Here is a 14,479-nt window from a genome sequence, read left to right as displayed (position 1 = left end):
AGAGTCACGAGGGTCAGCAGGGGTGCCAAATGCTTATATTTCCCATTGACATTGGGAGGATCTGCAGAAGAATGGTTCAAGAAATTAGAGCCCAGATCTATGAATTGTTGGAATAAATTGCAGACTAATTTTAGAAGACAATTCATTGCAGCCAGAAAGATAAACCTTGAAGTTAGCACTCTGACCAACATTAAATAATTGCCCTTAGAAACCTTGAAGAACTTCATCAAGAGGTTCAAAGAAGAGGCTTCCAAGACAAAAAAAAAAATAGATGGCGAATAACAGTTAGCTTTATTACAAGCTAGTATCTAGATGGGAACTCCCTTTTGGAATGAACTACAATAGGAAGGTGTGGCCAGCCTTCAAGAGTTTCAAAAGAGAGCCTATAAGTACATTAATCTGGAAGAAGCCCAGATAATGACTTTCGGAGGGTATTACCATATAGAAGGCCTTGGGCATGCTTTCGGAGTGCAATTACTAGGAATCACACATCCTGCCACTCCCTAAACGAGTGGCATGTCAAGTGTGTAATTTCAAGCAACATTAGATACTCACCAAATCTCACTGTGGCACCAACTCGTTCTGACTACGAGTTTCCAGGAAATGGCCCCACTCCCAAAGCATGCACACAACATCTCGCTCAATCTGTTTCACTTGCAGAAAGTGCAACTATACCTCTCGAAGCTTCCTAGAGCAAAAGGTCATCTAAAAGGAGCACCCAACAAAAAGCCACAAAGGTTTGAATATAATCCTTAGTATACTCAGTATACTGATTTTGTGGACATACAAGAACGTGTGTATTTGGCTACAAGACAAAATGTTCATTACCGAAGGCCACCTCCTTTATTCCAAGACAGTTCATAAAGGGTGCCCAACAAAAGATGTGAATAACACAATGACATCGGACATAGAACCAATAAATGTAAGAATTTAAACGACAAGATTGAGAGCCTGATATGACTAGGCCACTTTGTATGAGTGGATAAGGAATCGTGGATAAGCTAGAGCTCAAGTACCATCCAAAGGTGTGGAACAAGCCCCAAATGTACAGGCTTCTCCGGGAGCACTTCCACCAAATCAATGGGCTTTATTTGGACAGTCGCCTAGATCGAACGAGAGAGTGGCTATGATCTCCGGAGGCTCCCATATAAGGGGTTCAACCCATAACAAGTTAAAATGTTATGCCAGAGCCCTAGATCATGATGATGAAATTTGGGAAGTGGGCCAGTTGCTAGCTTAGAGACCTTGTCTCATGGACCAACCAATAATGTTTACTGAAGAAGATCCCCCAAAGGTGTATTTTCCACACCATGACCCATTGGTGATTGAAACTCCCATATCCAACAAGTTAGTTGCTCGAATCTTAGTGGACAATGGAAGTTTGGTAAACATCCTATTCAAAGAAGCCTTCCTTGCCATTAGCCTCACGGACTAGGACCTGTCCCCGAGTGGTTCCTGACTCATATGATTTGATGGGAATTCTCTTATTCCTATAGGAAAATTAGACTCCTTGATGACACTATGCCTTGACCCTCCTCAAAGCACATTCAAGTATTGTGGCTTTGTTGTGGTGGATTGCTTGCCAGCCTACAACGCCATAATGGGCCAACCGACTTTGGTAGCTTTTAGAGCCATAACTTCGATTAAACACTTGTGCCTTAAATTCCTTACACACTCTAACAATTCGAGTGAACCAGGGAGAAGCAATAAAATGTTATAGCATGGCCACCAAGCAAGCTATCTTCGTGGTCCAGCACACCAAAGAAGGAAATCTAGTGGGGGTACATGATGAGCTAGATCCTCGAGTGGGGGCAAAAACTAAACTTGAACCTATGGAGGAAGTGTAAAAAATCTCGATTTGTCAGCAGGATCCGACAAAAGTGATCCGCTTTGGGAAAGGCATTGGTCCCAACAAAAGAAGTAAAATAGTGGAAACCATCAAGGAGTCGGCAAATATCTTTGCATGGACTCACGAAGATATGAATGGTATCAGTCCAAGCATCATTACCCATGTTCTAAACATTGACAAGAATATGCCAGTTGTGCAGCAAAAAAGGCATCCCCTTGACCCAATTAAATCTAAAGCCTTAAAGCAAGAAGTATACAAGATGTTGTCGAATATCTTCATCCAGGATGTTTATTACATGGAGTGGTTAGCTAATCCGGTACTAGTACCAAAACCTAACACGACATGGCAAGTGTGCATTGATTTCACTGATTTGAACAAAGTGTGTCCTAAAGATTGCTTCCCACTTTTTCGAATTGACTAGCAAGTAGATGCCACTTTCGACTATGAGAAGCTATCTTTCATAGATGCTTACTTCGGCTACAGCCATATCAAGATGCATGTGGTTGGCCAAGAATACACTAGCTTCCGGACAGACAAAGGGGTATATTGTTACCTTTTCATGCCCTTTGGGCTCAAAAATGCAGGAGCAACTTATCAACGGTTAGTCAATCGGATGTTCAAGAATTTGTTGGGAAGGAACATGGAGGTTTACTTGGATGAAATTTTGGTCAAGTCCAAGACCAGTAAAAACCATTCTAATGATCTAAATAAGTGCTTTGGGGTAGTAAGAGAGTACGAGATGAAGCTCAATCATAAAAAATGTACTTTCGGAGTAAAATCCAAAAAATCTATGGGAGTCATATGTGCAGAAGTTTGGTACCCTTTGATAGAGAAACTGGCCTTCTATCTGCTAATAACTTCCCAGAAGTTGCGACCCTATTTCCAAGCACATTCGATCAAGGTCTTTACCAACCATCCACTTTGATAACTCTTACAAAAACCAGAAGCCTTTGGAGAATGCTAAAGTGGGCCATGAAGCTCAGTCAGTTTGACATTTAGTATGTCTCGTGCATCTCAATAAAAAGGCAAAGCCTTGGAAAATTTCATCGTGGAATGCAACAAAATCGAGGTAACTGCTCATGCACCTGAAGTGATCACTCCCACCTAGAAATTATATGTAGATTGGGCCTCAAACGAAAATGGAACAGGAGCGAGAATAGTTATTGTATCTCCAGAAGGGTTAAGGCTTCAGACTGCCTGCGATTTAAACTTCCAGCCTCTAATAACGAAGCCGAATATGAGGCCTTACTAGCAGGGCTGAGATTTTCAAAAGTTGTGGGAGCCCCCAAGGTAAAAAAATTTAGCGACTCCCAATTGGTTGTTAATCAAGTACTTGGAGAATACCAAACTCGTACAGAAAGGATGGCCTCTTACGTCACGGCCGCAAGGGAATCACTTTAGGGATTCAAGGGTTACAAAATTGAGCAAATCCCAAGAGAAAAGAATGCCCACGCGGATCGCCTGACAAAGTTAGCTTCAAACAAAGAGGTTGAGAAACTAGGGGTGGTTCTCATTGAGTATCTCTTGGAGCCTAGTGCAATCACCAATCAAGAACTTAGTTGGATGGATCCCATTGTGAATTACTTAACTAAGGGAGAGCTACCCCAAGATAGGGTCGCCTCTAGGAAAGTTCAATACTAGGCCCCTCGATACCTCATGAATTATGTCATTCTATACCGAAGAAGTTTGAGTATGCCCTATCTGAGGTGTGTTTTTGGTTCCGAAGCTAAACAAATAGTGGAGAAACGCATATGTAGTTTTATTTTTATGTGTTGTTCTAGTTAATATTAAAAATCAAGTGTTGTATAAAAATAATATTTATGATACTACCCTAGTTAAAACATGTGAGATTTTTTTTTACTAAAGTGTCAAATAATCATGTTGTGAATTGTAGTTTTTTTTACAGTTATTATTTTATAATATATTTTTTTTCTTAATGCTAAAATATTGATAAAAAAAGAATAACTAAAAAAAATTATAACTAATTAAACAATATTAGATTGAATAATAAAAATATTTTATTCAACAATTATATGTGATATAAAAAATTAACTTCGTGACAAATGAAAATAAAAATTAATAGACTTATTTATTCAGACAACATAAAAAAAAAAAAAACAATTCCTAAACAATGTGAGATTTTTTTCTAAAACATTTATCATTAATTTTTTTTCATAAGATGATAAACTCTCCCAAATTAATAAAAATAAAAAGAAAATCATATAAAAGGGCATTTGATTTATTTTTTTCTTTCCTTTATATAAATATATAAATAATTTGGGAGCAAAATCATATTAACAAAAAAACAAAAAATTCAAATCAAAATCAAAGTTGATTTAGATTTAGGAATATTATCTTAATTACATATCATTACCAAATTATCAATTAGTCAGGATGGCCGAGTGGTCTAAGGCGCCAGACTCAAGTTCTGGTCCTCTTACGAGGGCGTGGGTTCAAATCCCACTTCTGACATAAAATTTCATTTTATTTTTGTACGACACGTCGTTTATCGAATTTGATTTTGTTCTTTACATAAATAAACAATTATACGTTTTATAATATATATTGAAAAACAATAACACAAGTCAGGATGGCCGAGTGGTCTAAGGCGCCAGACTCAAGTTCTGGTCCTCTTACGAGGGCGTGGGTTCAAATCCCACTTCTGACAATTATTTTCCATTTTATTTCTGTACGACATGTCGTTTATCTATTTATATTTTGTTCAATTTTTGTACGACATGTCGTTTTCATGAAACTGTTCTTTTTTCGCCGGTGAGCGTTGCTGTCGAGTTTTTATGGTTTTGCCATTGTTAGCATGGTTAGCTTTATAATGAGAAATTGGGAATTAGGGTTCTTGACTTCACATTATTTTCTCTCATGGCTAATTTTCATTCCTGCCAATAGGTGCGTTTCAGGCAACTTTATGGTTTTGCTTCTTATTGTTTTTAATATTTTCTAAGTTTCTGTCTTTTTATAAGATTAAGAGGCTTCGAATTTCCTATGCATTGTGTCAATAGGGATTTTACATGATCAAATTTCAAGATTTGAGTAAAGAAAATGGCTCATTGAAACATATTTTGCAATTCAAGTACTACTACATCTCTTAATGCGTCTAAAAAATGAAAGTTGTTTAAGTCTAAATAATTGGAGAAAATGGCTGATTGAATTTGAAACATAATGGTGTTGTATTCTATACAGAGCAGGTTTGATTGAGCAATGGAATTACTCATGATGTTCATTCTGATATCTTTTATGGTAATGTAATGTAACTCATGTGTTCTGTTTTACTTCCTTTTTGATTTCTGCTTTGGCCCTAGATGTTAGAAGTTGCAGATGTATGAATGAATGCCTATAGGAGTTTGCAGATTTGCTATATGTCATTGATTGTGGTCTATTTTAGTTTGTTTCTGTATTTGGACTGGTGTAGGCAGTAAGAACTTGAAAGAAGATGTTGTTAGTGGGTCTAATGATGCTTTAGTTGGTGAAAGTTTTGGAGAATAGTAGAGTTGATTTAGAATCTAAACCGTTACTTTCAGTGGAAACTTCAAATTTTCTGAGTTTTGGATTAAGAGCTCAACTTGAACCATTTAGGATGATAATGGATGAAATGTCCACATGGTAGGAGAAATGTGCAGCTGTTAGGTTGTCTAGTAAAATGTGGAAGTTGAACAAAATAAGCTTTCGTTCCTTCCAAGTTTTGACTTCTTTCTTTTGAGAATAGATATCCCTTTGTTGCTTATTTTTCTTGCACATTCATTCATTCTCTTTGTGATGATCTTAGGTGCATGAGTGGTTTGACCAAGATGATCAAGAAGCTGATGAGTGGAGAGCTAGGAAAATGGCCAAGGATTTTTCAAAAGGCAGGGTGTTGGATTATATTCCTATGCATATGTTATATGTATCATTTGGGAAAGAGGCTAGAATCTGAGGTTAGATTTTGTTGACTTGCTTTCGAAATCCAGTGATTTAGGAGTAGATACTAAAGCTTCTTATTTCAAAACACCGTTGTTAACCTTTTTCACTTATGCTCAGTTTGACAACTAAATTTCATATTTCAGCTGGAGCTGGTGTTAATTGTGTAGAGAAATTACAAGACCTACTACATTCAATTGGGATTCAAACACTGGAAAACAAGGTTTGGTGGTTGACTATTCTTTCAGTTTGTTTACTGTGTATGCATGATTAAGACTTATCTAACTCCTAGCAGCTGATACAGAGGCTGCAAAGGGTGCCATTACAAGTGCTGAAGCATCTAAAAGGACACAATTGAGGAAGATAACATTCAGGGTGCTCCGGTGAAATTTGATAAGAATTCTAATGGAGACATGGAGAATAAATTTGATGAGAATTTCAATTGAGACATGGAGACACAACTTTATAACGGAGCATCTGAATTTGTCACAAGCCAGCCAATTGAATTCTACCACCATTTATCACGGGAGCAATAGATATAGGCACCTTTATTGAGGTTTGATGCTTGGAACATGGTAAATGAACTCTGAGTTAGTATATTTGTAGTATTTAGTAGAGTCGTTTGCTTCTTGCATTGCTTTCATCTGGTCTATATCTTAATGAGAATGTTTCATACAGGTGACAAGAACTTGGGATTCCAATGTAAGACCAGGGGGAAGTTGAGAAAGCTAATTTTTCTGCTCATATGTTTAAATGGTTTTAACTTAGCAGTAAACTATTTGCTATTGTTGCCTTACCAAAATATCCAAACTACAGAGTTTATTGGAATTTTCGCAGCCGGAAATGAGGGAATTGGGTTCATCTGCCAACTTCTATGAATGAGACATGGGGCTTCCTACTTGGTGAGACCAAAATGATTACCTATACAGAACCATATAATGGAAGCGGAGGTATGGTTGTCTGGTTTGGTTTCGTAGGCATAAACTTTTATAAATCTTCACACATATGAATCTTCTTATGTTAATTAATCAAAATAATATATTTAGTCAAAACAAAGTAAAATAATATATACTTTTTATTGTTAAACTTGAATTTCATTTATTTAATCAAAATTAAGTATTAAAATTTGAATCTTAAAAAATAAAGTAGTTATATCATGAAATTAAAATAAAATTATTTTGGTCAAAATTATTTTCAAGAGATGAATGCTTTTATATTTATTCCTCAAACAGAGGATAGTGTTTAAGGTTAACTAAACAGTGTCAAAAAATAATGAAGCAAACGAAAAGTAGTAAAGTGGTATAATGTTTATGTTTTAATTGTGTTGTTTCAATTTGTAAACAATAACAGTCATGTGACTATTGGCTGATTATTCAAGATTGACAGATAACTAAGAGGAGTGCAAACCTCTTTTTTTTCTTTAACTTTTCTTTTTCTTCAACTTCTGTCCCCAAAAATACATTTCGGGGTATCTTTCATTTTTTTTCTTCATGACGGTGTTCATTGTAGCAATGACACTATTAAACTTGAGGAAACATGAAAAAGGGATCACACAATTCTACACCTCTTATTATAAATGGAGACTCAATATTAATATATAACATACAAATATGCTGTATTAGTTATGATAAACACTGAAAAAAAAAATTCTAACTTTATGTTCACACACTTGAATTTTAACATTTAACATTACCCAAACTGAAAAACACTTCTTGACAACCAAAGATCAAGATTGTCAGATTTTGTGATGTTGTGATTAAAATCCCAAGTGAAATACTTTCAGGAAAAAAGGAATATGTTCACTATTGATGCTGGAAAATTGTAATATTTACCCTGGCACATATAATTATTATCTTTTGCTAAAATATAGAAATATAGAATTCCGTGATTGAATTTGATGAGATTATGAAAACTTTTGAAGAGTGTTTGTACTAAAGACACTCCAATGAGTAATCATACGTGCACTCCATGACAACAATTACTCTCATAACAATTAAAATTATTATTATTATGCATTGTAATATAAATATTGTAGTAAAGGATTTCAATGTAATATACACCCTTCTCACGACAACAATTAAAATTATTATTATAATATATATATTTATTTATATATTAGAGCTAAAGCTCCTAATAACTAAAACAAAATGAAAAATCAAAGTAGATAAGAAGTGATATGCATAACGACCAATCCAATACTATTAATTTACAGGAAGTCAAAGTCAATACCAAGTGAGATATACGTGGAGAAAAGAAAACCATCAATTTGCTTTACTCTTCATATATCCTATATTATTGTTTATTGATCATCACTTTCATTTGCAATAAACAATTAATCACACTCATCTATGGCTGATGCAGTGATCTCTGTTCTCCTCCAGCAGTTGACTTCAGTCACTCAAGAACATGTGGGAGAAAACTTGAAACTGGTCACCAGAGTAGATAAAGAGCTTGAAAGCCTTGGAGCAAATCTGGTAGCCATCAAAGCAGTTCTTACAGATGCTGAAATGAGACAATTGAAAGAAGAAGCTGTGAAACTCTGGCTGGAAGATCTCAAAGATGTATCCTACGACATGGACTCTGTCCTAGATAAATGGAACACAGCCATTCTCAAGTCAAAATTCGACCAAGGAGAACCAAAGGTTGGGTCTTCTATTCTCTTCTCTTGTTTTCATTGTACCAAGCTAAGTCCTTCTGTGATTACTCATCGTCTTAAAATTGCTAAAGAGATCCAAAGCCTAAACAGAAAACTAGAGATGATCACCCTTAGAAAAAACAGGTTTGGTTTTATAGAAACAAGTGATGCTTCTCTTTTTTCACTGAGGCGACCAAACTACACCACCTCTTTTCTTGATGTGCCTATCATTTATGGTCAACACGACTACAAAGAACTTCTGATTAATCAGTTAAGGCTGGGAGGGACTGACCAAGATGACAAGGAACTCAAATTCATTCCCATTGTTGGAATGGGAGGGATTGGAAAGACTACTTTGGCTAGAAATGCTTATAATGATGCTGAAGTTAAGAGCCTTTTTAAAGGTAACATGATTTGGGTTTGTGTTTCAGACCCATTTGATATTAGTAGGATTGCCAAAGAAATTATTGAACAACTCACTCGTCAACCCCAACTGATCACTGGGTTAGAGTTGTTAATGATTAAATTTCAGGAATCTATCGAGGGCAAGAAGTTTTTACTCGTACTAGATGATGTGTGGACTACTGATTATAGTAAGTGGCTTTCATTAGAACACGTTTTAAAGCTTGGCGCAATTGGAAGTAGAGTTGTGGTGACTACACGGAACGAGGAAGTGGCCAAAATGATTGGAGATACAAATAAGATAAGCCTGAGTAAATTGAGTGAAGAAGATTGTTGGTTGTTGCTAAAAGAAGTAGCACTTTCGAACAAGACAGAGCAAGAGAAGCAAAATTTTGATGTGATTGGTCAAAAAATTGCACGTAAATGCAATGGCTTACCTCTTGCTGCCAAGGCTTTAGGGAGTCTTTTGCGTGTTAAAGATATTGAATATTGGCATGAAATGTTAAGAAGTGAAATTTGGGAGTTGAAAAATATGGAGGTGGAGCTTTTCAATCCATTGTTATTTAGTTATTATGATTTGACTCCTGTAGAAAGACGGTGTTTTTTGTATTGTGCCATCTTTCCTAAAGATAATGTTTTTGATAGAGATGACTTGATCCAACAATGGGTGGCACAAGGTTATTTCAAGTCAAGGAACAATGGTCAGCATGAATTTGAACAATCAGGTCTGGTGTGTTTCCAAAATTTAGCTACGCGGTCATTTTTTCAAGAATTTAAGTATGATAATTATAACTTCACTCTTGAATGCAAGATGCATGATATAGTGCATGATTTCGCCAAATATCTTACGAAAAATGAATATTCGATTCAAATCATTTCTGATGTTGAAAAGAGAGTTGAGTTGAACATTCGTCATCTCAACTTAATTCATGTTTCTTTGGCCATTCCAACTTTCTCAAATCTCAAGAAGAAGAAGAATTTGCACACTCTTATGGTTAGGTGTCATTTTGGGTGTATGGTCCCTGGTGAGCACTTGAGATGTCTCAAGACATTAATTTTGAAGGGAGAATTGATGAAATTGCCAACAAATATTGGTGATTTGATACATTTGAGATATATTAGCATCGATTCGGGTATTGAAATTATGATAAATGTGCCTCCAACAATTGGAAATTTGCTTAATCTGCAAACCTTAAAGTTCTTTAGTCGGATTAAAGAACTTCCAGAAGAAGTTGGAAAACTAACTAACTTAAGGCATCTTCTGTTAAGTGAGGGGGGAACTGAAACTAAGCAAAGCAGTATTGGGAAGTTGACAAGCCTTCAAACTTTGGAAAATCGAGATCAACGCTTTTGGGCCTTTAAAAAAAACAGAATGACAATGGAGGTAAGAGATTTTCGAAACTTGAACAATCTTCGTAAAATTTGGTTGGAAGGTTTAGGCAGAGAAGAACACAAGGAAGAGGCTAAGGAAGCTCAACTTCATAACAAAACATCTCTTGTCCACTTGCATCTGATATTTGATTTTAATTCAGAGATGGAGACTCATGAAATTGTACTTGAAACTTTGCGACCACATGAAAACTTACAATATTTAAGAATTGAAGGATATCTTGGTGGTTCATTTTCTCCTAGTTGGATGGTGTCATTGATTAATATGAGAAGCTTATGTTTGTATGAATGTGTTAACTACAACAAAATGCCTCCTTTGGGGAAACTCCCATGCCTCGAATCGCTTTCCATACAATGGTCTCGTGGTTTGGAGAAGATGGGGGCTGAGTTTTTGGGAGTAGAAATCTATGACAACACATCATCAGCAACAGAGTTGTTATTATTTCCCAAACTGAAACAACTCCAAATCAAAAATGCAGATTCATTGAAGGAATGGGTAGGAGTGGTGGGGTGGAAAATGAATGGCCCTTTGAAAATAATGCCTTCTCTTGAGACCTTGCAACTCACTGGCTGCCTTGTGCTGGAAAGTTTGCCTGACTTTCTTGAGTCAACACCACTGAAGAATTTGGAGATTCGTCGTTGTGATATTTTAGAGAATACTTGCAAGAGGGAGACAGGAGATGATTGGCCCAAGATTTGTCATGTCCCGAACATTATTATTGAAAAGGTAAAAAAAACATATATAAATGAGTAAATATTATAATTTGTTTGAATGAGGCAAGGATAACTAACTGTCATTTGTGTATTTGCAGTGAAAGTAAATAGATGAAGAAGAGGTATTAAGGAAAGGGTTTAGCCCAAATGATGAAGACTGAGGTATGCTTATTTATTTATAATTATATGACTCATATTATACATGTGCAACATTAATTAGAACACGATTTGTGTGCTGCCAAGATTGAAAATGAATTCTGTTGGTTACCTTACCTCTATTAGCTTCACCTTCATTAATGTTTCAGAAGATTTCTTTTTAGAAAATTTAGGAAGCTAATGCTAACCTCTTCAAAAGAAGACAACTTTTGCTTAACAAAAAGAATTGATTATTATATGAAAGTGTGTGTGAGATAAAAGTATATATGGGGTTACATACCAAAAGCAAAATAGTAGAAGCTAAGTGTTAAGTGAGAAAACTATTAATTAATGAGTTATAACTCCTATTTTTTATTCCTCTTCATTATTCTTTTTTATAATCTTCAAATAATTACAGTTTTTTTAGGTTCAAAACTATTATTTTTTTATATCTTACAAAAACAGAGGTTGTTTTGCTTATAAATTATTACAATGACACAACTTTCCCAAATGTTTTAAATGATCAAGTATAAGTAAGTAGCACAAATTTGAAGATGATATATTTTGAGTATTTGACTAGATTAGGATGGCCCCTGCACAAGGATGACACGCACAAATCGAGAAATAAATAAAGAAGAAGAAGCAGAAACTTGCTTTGCATAATATCTAATTTGACATGTAATCTCTTATGTATGAATTAGTCTTTTATATCTGAAATTTCTTCAAAAGAAGATAACTTTGCTAATAACTAATATAATTATATTACTTAAACTAATTATATTTTTGAGTAAAATGGACACTTACACTAATGATCAGTATATGAAATAATGGACACTCTCTGAACTAAGTAGTGTGAGATAATTAGTTATTATAACTCTTATTTCCTTCTCTTCATTATTCTGATTTATTAGATCTTATAGAGACAATTTGGCTTAAGAATTATACTTTGAACTATTGCAACAACCAATGCAACCATTATTATTAAATCATTTTGACACTATAATAATTAACAAGCTTATTTCATTTTTATTATTGTTATCATAATATTAACTTGCACACTCAAATCACACATTATTAAAAGTATAATTATGCCTATCATTATGTATTATATATATGGTCTATTTTTCAAATTCATAAACCTCTTAATGATTTTGATCATGCATTTTTAAGGAATACTTCCTGAGAGATGAAGGCTTATGACCTCTTGGGCTCCGCCGATGAACTGGCCACCAATGAAGATGGCGGGCAGAGTAGGACTGCAGCCGAGCAGGGTGAGCGCTTGCTCGATCGCCCTGATGCTGCTGCTCTCTATTGGGATTTTGTCTAGCTCATAAACTGTTGGGTTGGCCCCAAAGCTATAAAACAAGGACTTTATGCTGTGGCACATGCAACAACTGCTTCTGCTGAAGATCACCAAAGGAGTATCGGATACCATCCTTGTCACCATCTCCATTTTTTCTCAAAACAAAGAAAAATGATTCACAAACCGATGTGATGATGATGATGATTATAAGTAGTTAGTATATGTAATGACTTTTTGTTGTGGTAAAATTAGGTAATACTGTTTGTGCTTTTTGTGATGGGGGTACCATTATTATTATAATATTTGTAGCACCTACATAAAGAAAGATCTATAGAGATCAAATCCAAAAAGTTTGATAGTGAAGGAATTAAAGATCAAACTTTGATATCATATTATTATTTTGGAAAATTTATAGTACATGCCCTTAAGTGTATATTTTAGTACACTTCATATTCTTTAAGCATCTATAGTAATTATGTAAATCGCGTATGTTGTAGTTATTTAAGATCACTCGTAAAATTTTAGAAAATTATGAATAGTTTTGGAAAAATTTAGAGTACAATTTCTAAAAAAATGTTTCGGTATACTCTTGAACTGTTTTAGCATCAAGAAAAACTTTTAAATCTAATTTTTATTTTATGAATAGTTAGATGTTCTTTTTACAATAAACGTAATAAACAATTATTTAAATCTTATTTCAGCTAATTATTTTAATTTTTTTTGAAAATTATAAGTAATTCTAAACAATTATAACATATACGATCATAAAATAAAAATTAGATTTAAAAGTTTTTCTTGACAGTTCAAGAGTATGCCGAAACATTTTTTTAGAAATTGTACTCTAAATTTTTCCAAAAGTTTAGAGGGGTGCCCTACAAATATTTTCTATTATAGCTAGCTACCAACTCAAAGTTGTAAACAAATGTTTTTCACGTATATAAAAAAATATGTATACTGTAATAAATTATTTGAATTTTTTCAGGGTATTGTTATTTATTTTAGATTTTTTGAAATTTTAAATAGAATATTTTAATATTTTTCTACTTTGTTTGACTCCATTATAAAATTATTTATTTTTATCTCATTGTTGTTGAGAGCTTCTTAAAAAAAATTGGTTATGCTTTTTGAGTTGCCAAAAAGAGAAAATGTTATTATCAGTGACAATATCTAGCTCTACCATAGAAAAGTTTTTTATTTTCAACCCTGAAAACAAAAATTATAACTTAATTTTACTTATATGACATGGTACAGTATAGTTACAAATTACTAGTTTTTTAATAAATCACTTTGTAGTCTAGTCATTAAACGTGTAAAACAAATAATGTTGGTTTTTTTTTTTTTGGTAAATAAAATAATGTTGGGTTATTCCTAAAATTAATTGCACCAAATATTAAAAATATAGAATAAATTATCATAAATAAAAAAGAATACTATAAAAAACTTAAAAACTTCTTGTATATATAAATTTTACTTCTATATAATTAAAACTAGTTTTTTGATGAAAAAAATTAATATCTTGATAAAATTAACCATTTTTTTAATGAAAAATTAGTTAAAATTAATTTTGTTAAGATAATAAATTAAGAAGCCAGTTACTTCCATGTAATTAAAATTAATTTCTTAATGAAAAAATCAATTATAAATACTAAAACTCATGTAAATTTCAAATGCTTTGTATTCTAGTTTACTATATGGAATATTGAAGAAATCCAACACAATACTAAAACTAAAATCAAATACAAACTTCCCAGAAGCTCCAAGACTTGATCATCAATCCACTACCAAAATAGTCACTACCTACTAAGACAAAAAATAAATTAGAATGAAAATATTTGCCATAATTGTTATTATCGTCAGAAAAATTATCGAAAAAATTATTAGAATTGTCATTGTTACCAAACAGTCTCCGGGGTTAGACATCGAAGTTGTCACCAGTGTTGAATGTTATAGTTATCGCCAGAGTTGGGCATTGAAATCTGAGACTGAGAAGCCAGTTATATTTATCAGTTAGTTAAAAATATGACACTGAAATAAGTTATATAGAAACCAATTATATAAAATAACAAAAATATTAATTACATATAGAAACCAATTTCATAATACAATCAACTAATTAGATAACACCTAAGATAATGAAAAG

General features: G+C 33.7%; 1 protein-coding gene and 2 non-coding genes across 4 annotated transcripts; all 3 read left to right on the top strand.

The window, feature by feature from the left end:
* The first annotated feature begins 4,237 nt into the window (after positions 1 to 4,237).
* Positions 4,238 to 4,321, top strand: TRNAL-CAA (transfer RNA leucine (anticodon CAA)). Its single transcript has one exon. It is a non-coding gene; the product is annotated as a tRNA-Leu (tRNA).
* A 112-nt stretch (positions 4,322 to 4,433) lies between these two features.
* On the top strand, positions 4,434 to 4,517 carry TRNAL-CAA (transfer RNA leucine (anticodon CAA)). Its single transcript has one exon. It is a non-coding gene; the product is annotated as a tRNA-Leu (tRNA).
* Positions 4,518 to 5,052: 535 nt separating this feature from the next.
* LOC115725784 (putative disease resistance protein RGA4) lies at positions 5,053 to 12,747 on the top strand. 2 transcript variants are annotated; one of them, XM_061117517.1, is made up of 8 exons: positions 5,053 to 5,104; positions 5,631 to 5,778; positions 5,908 to 5,984; positions 6,066 to 6,336; positions 6,440 to 6,711; positions 8,123 to 10,914; positions 11,000 to 11,063; positions 12,207 to 12,747. In XM_061117517.1, exons 5-7 carry the CDS (start codon positions 6,636 to 6,638, stop codon positions 11,000 to 11,002), a joined length of 2,871 nt encoding a protein of 956 aa, XP_060973500.1. In that variant the 5' UTR covers positions 5,053 to 5,104; positions 5,631 to 5,778; positions 5,908 to 5,984; positions 6,066 to 6,336; positions 6,440 to 6,635; the 3' UTR covers positions 11,003 to 11,063; positions 12,207 to 12,747. The 2 variants fall into 2 exon arrangements, with proteins under 2 accessions (XP_060973500.1, XP_060973501.1); XM_061117518.1 differs by lacking the exon at positions 5,053 to 5,104 and having other exon boundaries at positions 5,339 to 5,778; positions 6,066 to 6,317.
* The last annotated feature ends 1,732 nt before the right edge of the window (positions 12,748 to 14,479 follow it).

This window comes from Cannabis sativa, chromosome 6 (genome assembly GCF_029168945.1).
Source record: "Cannabis sativa cultivar Pink pepper isolate KNU-18-1 chromosome 6, ASM2916894v1, whole genome shotgun sequence".
Lineage (NCBI taxonomy): Eukaryota > Viridiplantae > Streptophyta > Magnoliopsida > Rosales > Cannabaceae > Cannabis > Cannabis sativa.
This window is presented reverse-complemented; position numbering and strand designations above follow the sequence as displayed.

Bases quoted from the DNA above. Each gene is read 5' to 3' on its own strand.
- LOC115725784 (XM_061117517.1), top strand. From the start codon at position 6,636: ATGAATGAGACATGGGGCTTCCTACTTGGTGAGACCAAAATGATTACC. The intron at 6,712-8,122 runs GTATGGTTGTCT...TGGCTGATGCAG, and splicing joins ACCATATAATGGAAGCGGAG to TGATCTCTGTTCTCCTCCAG.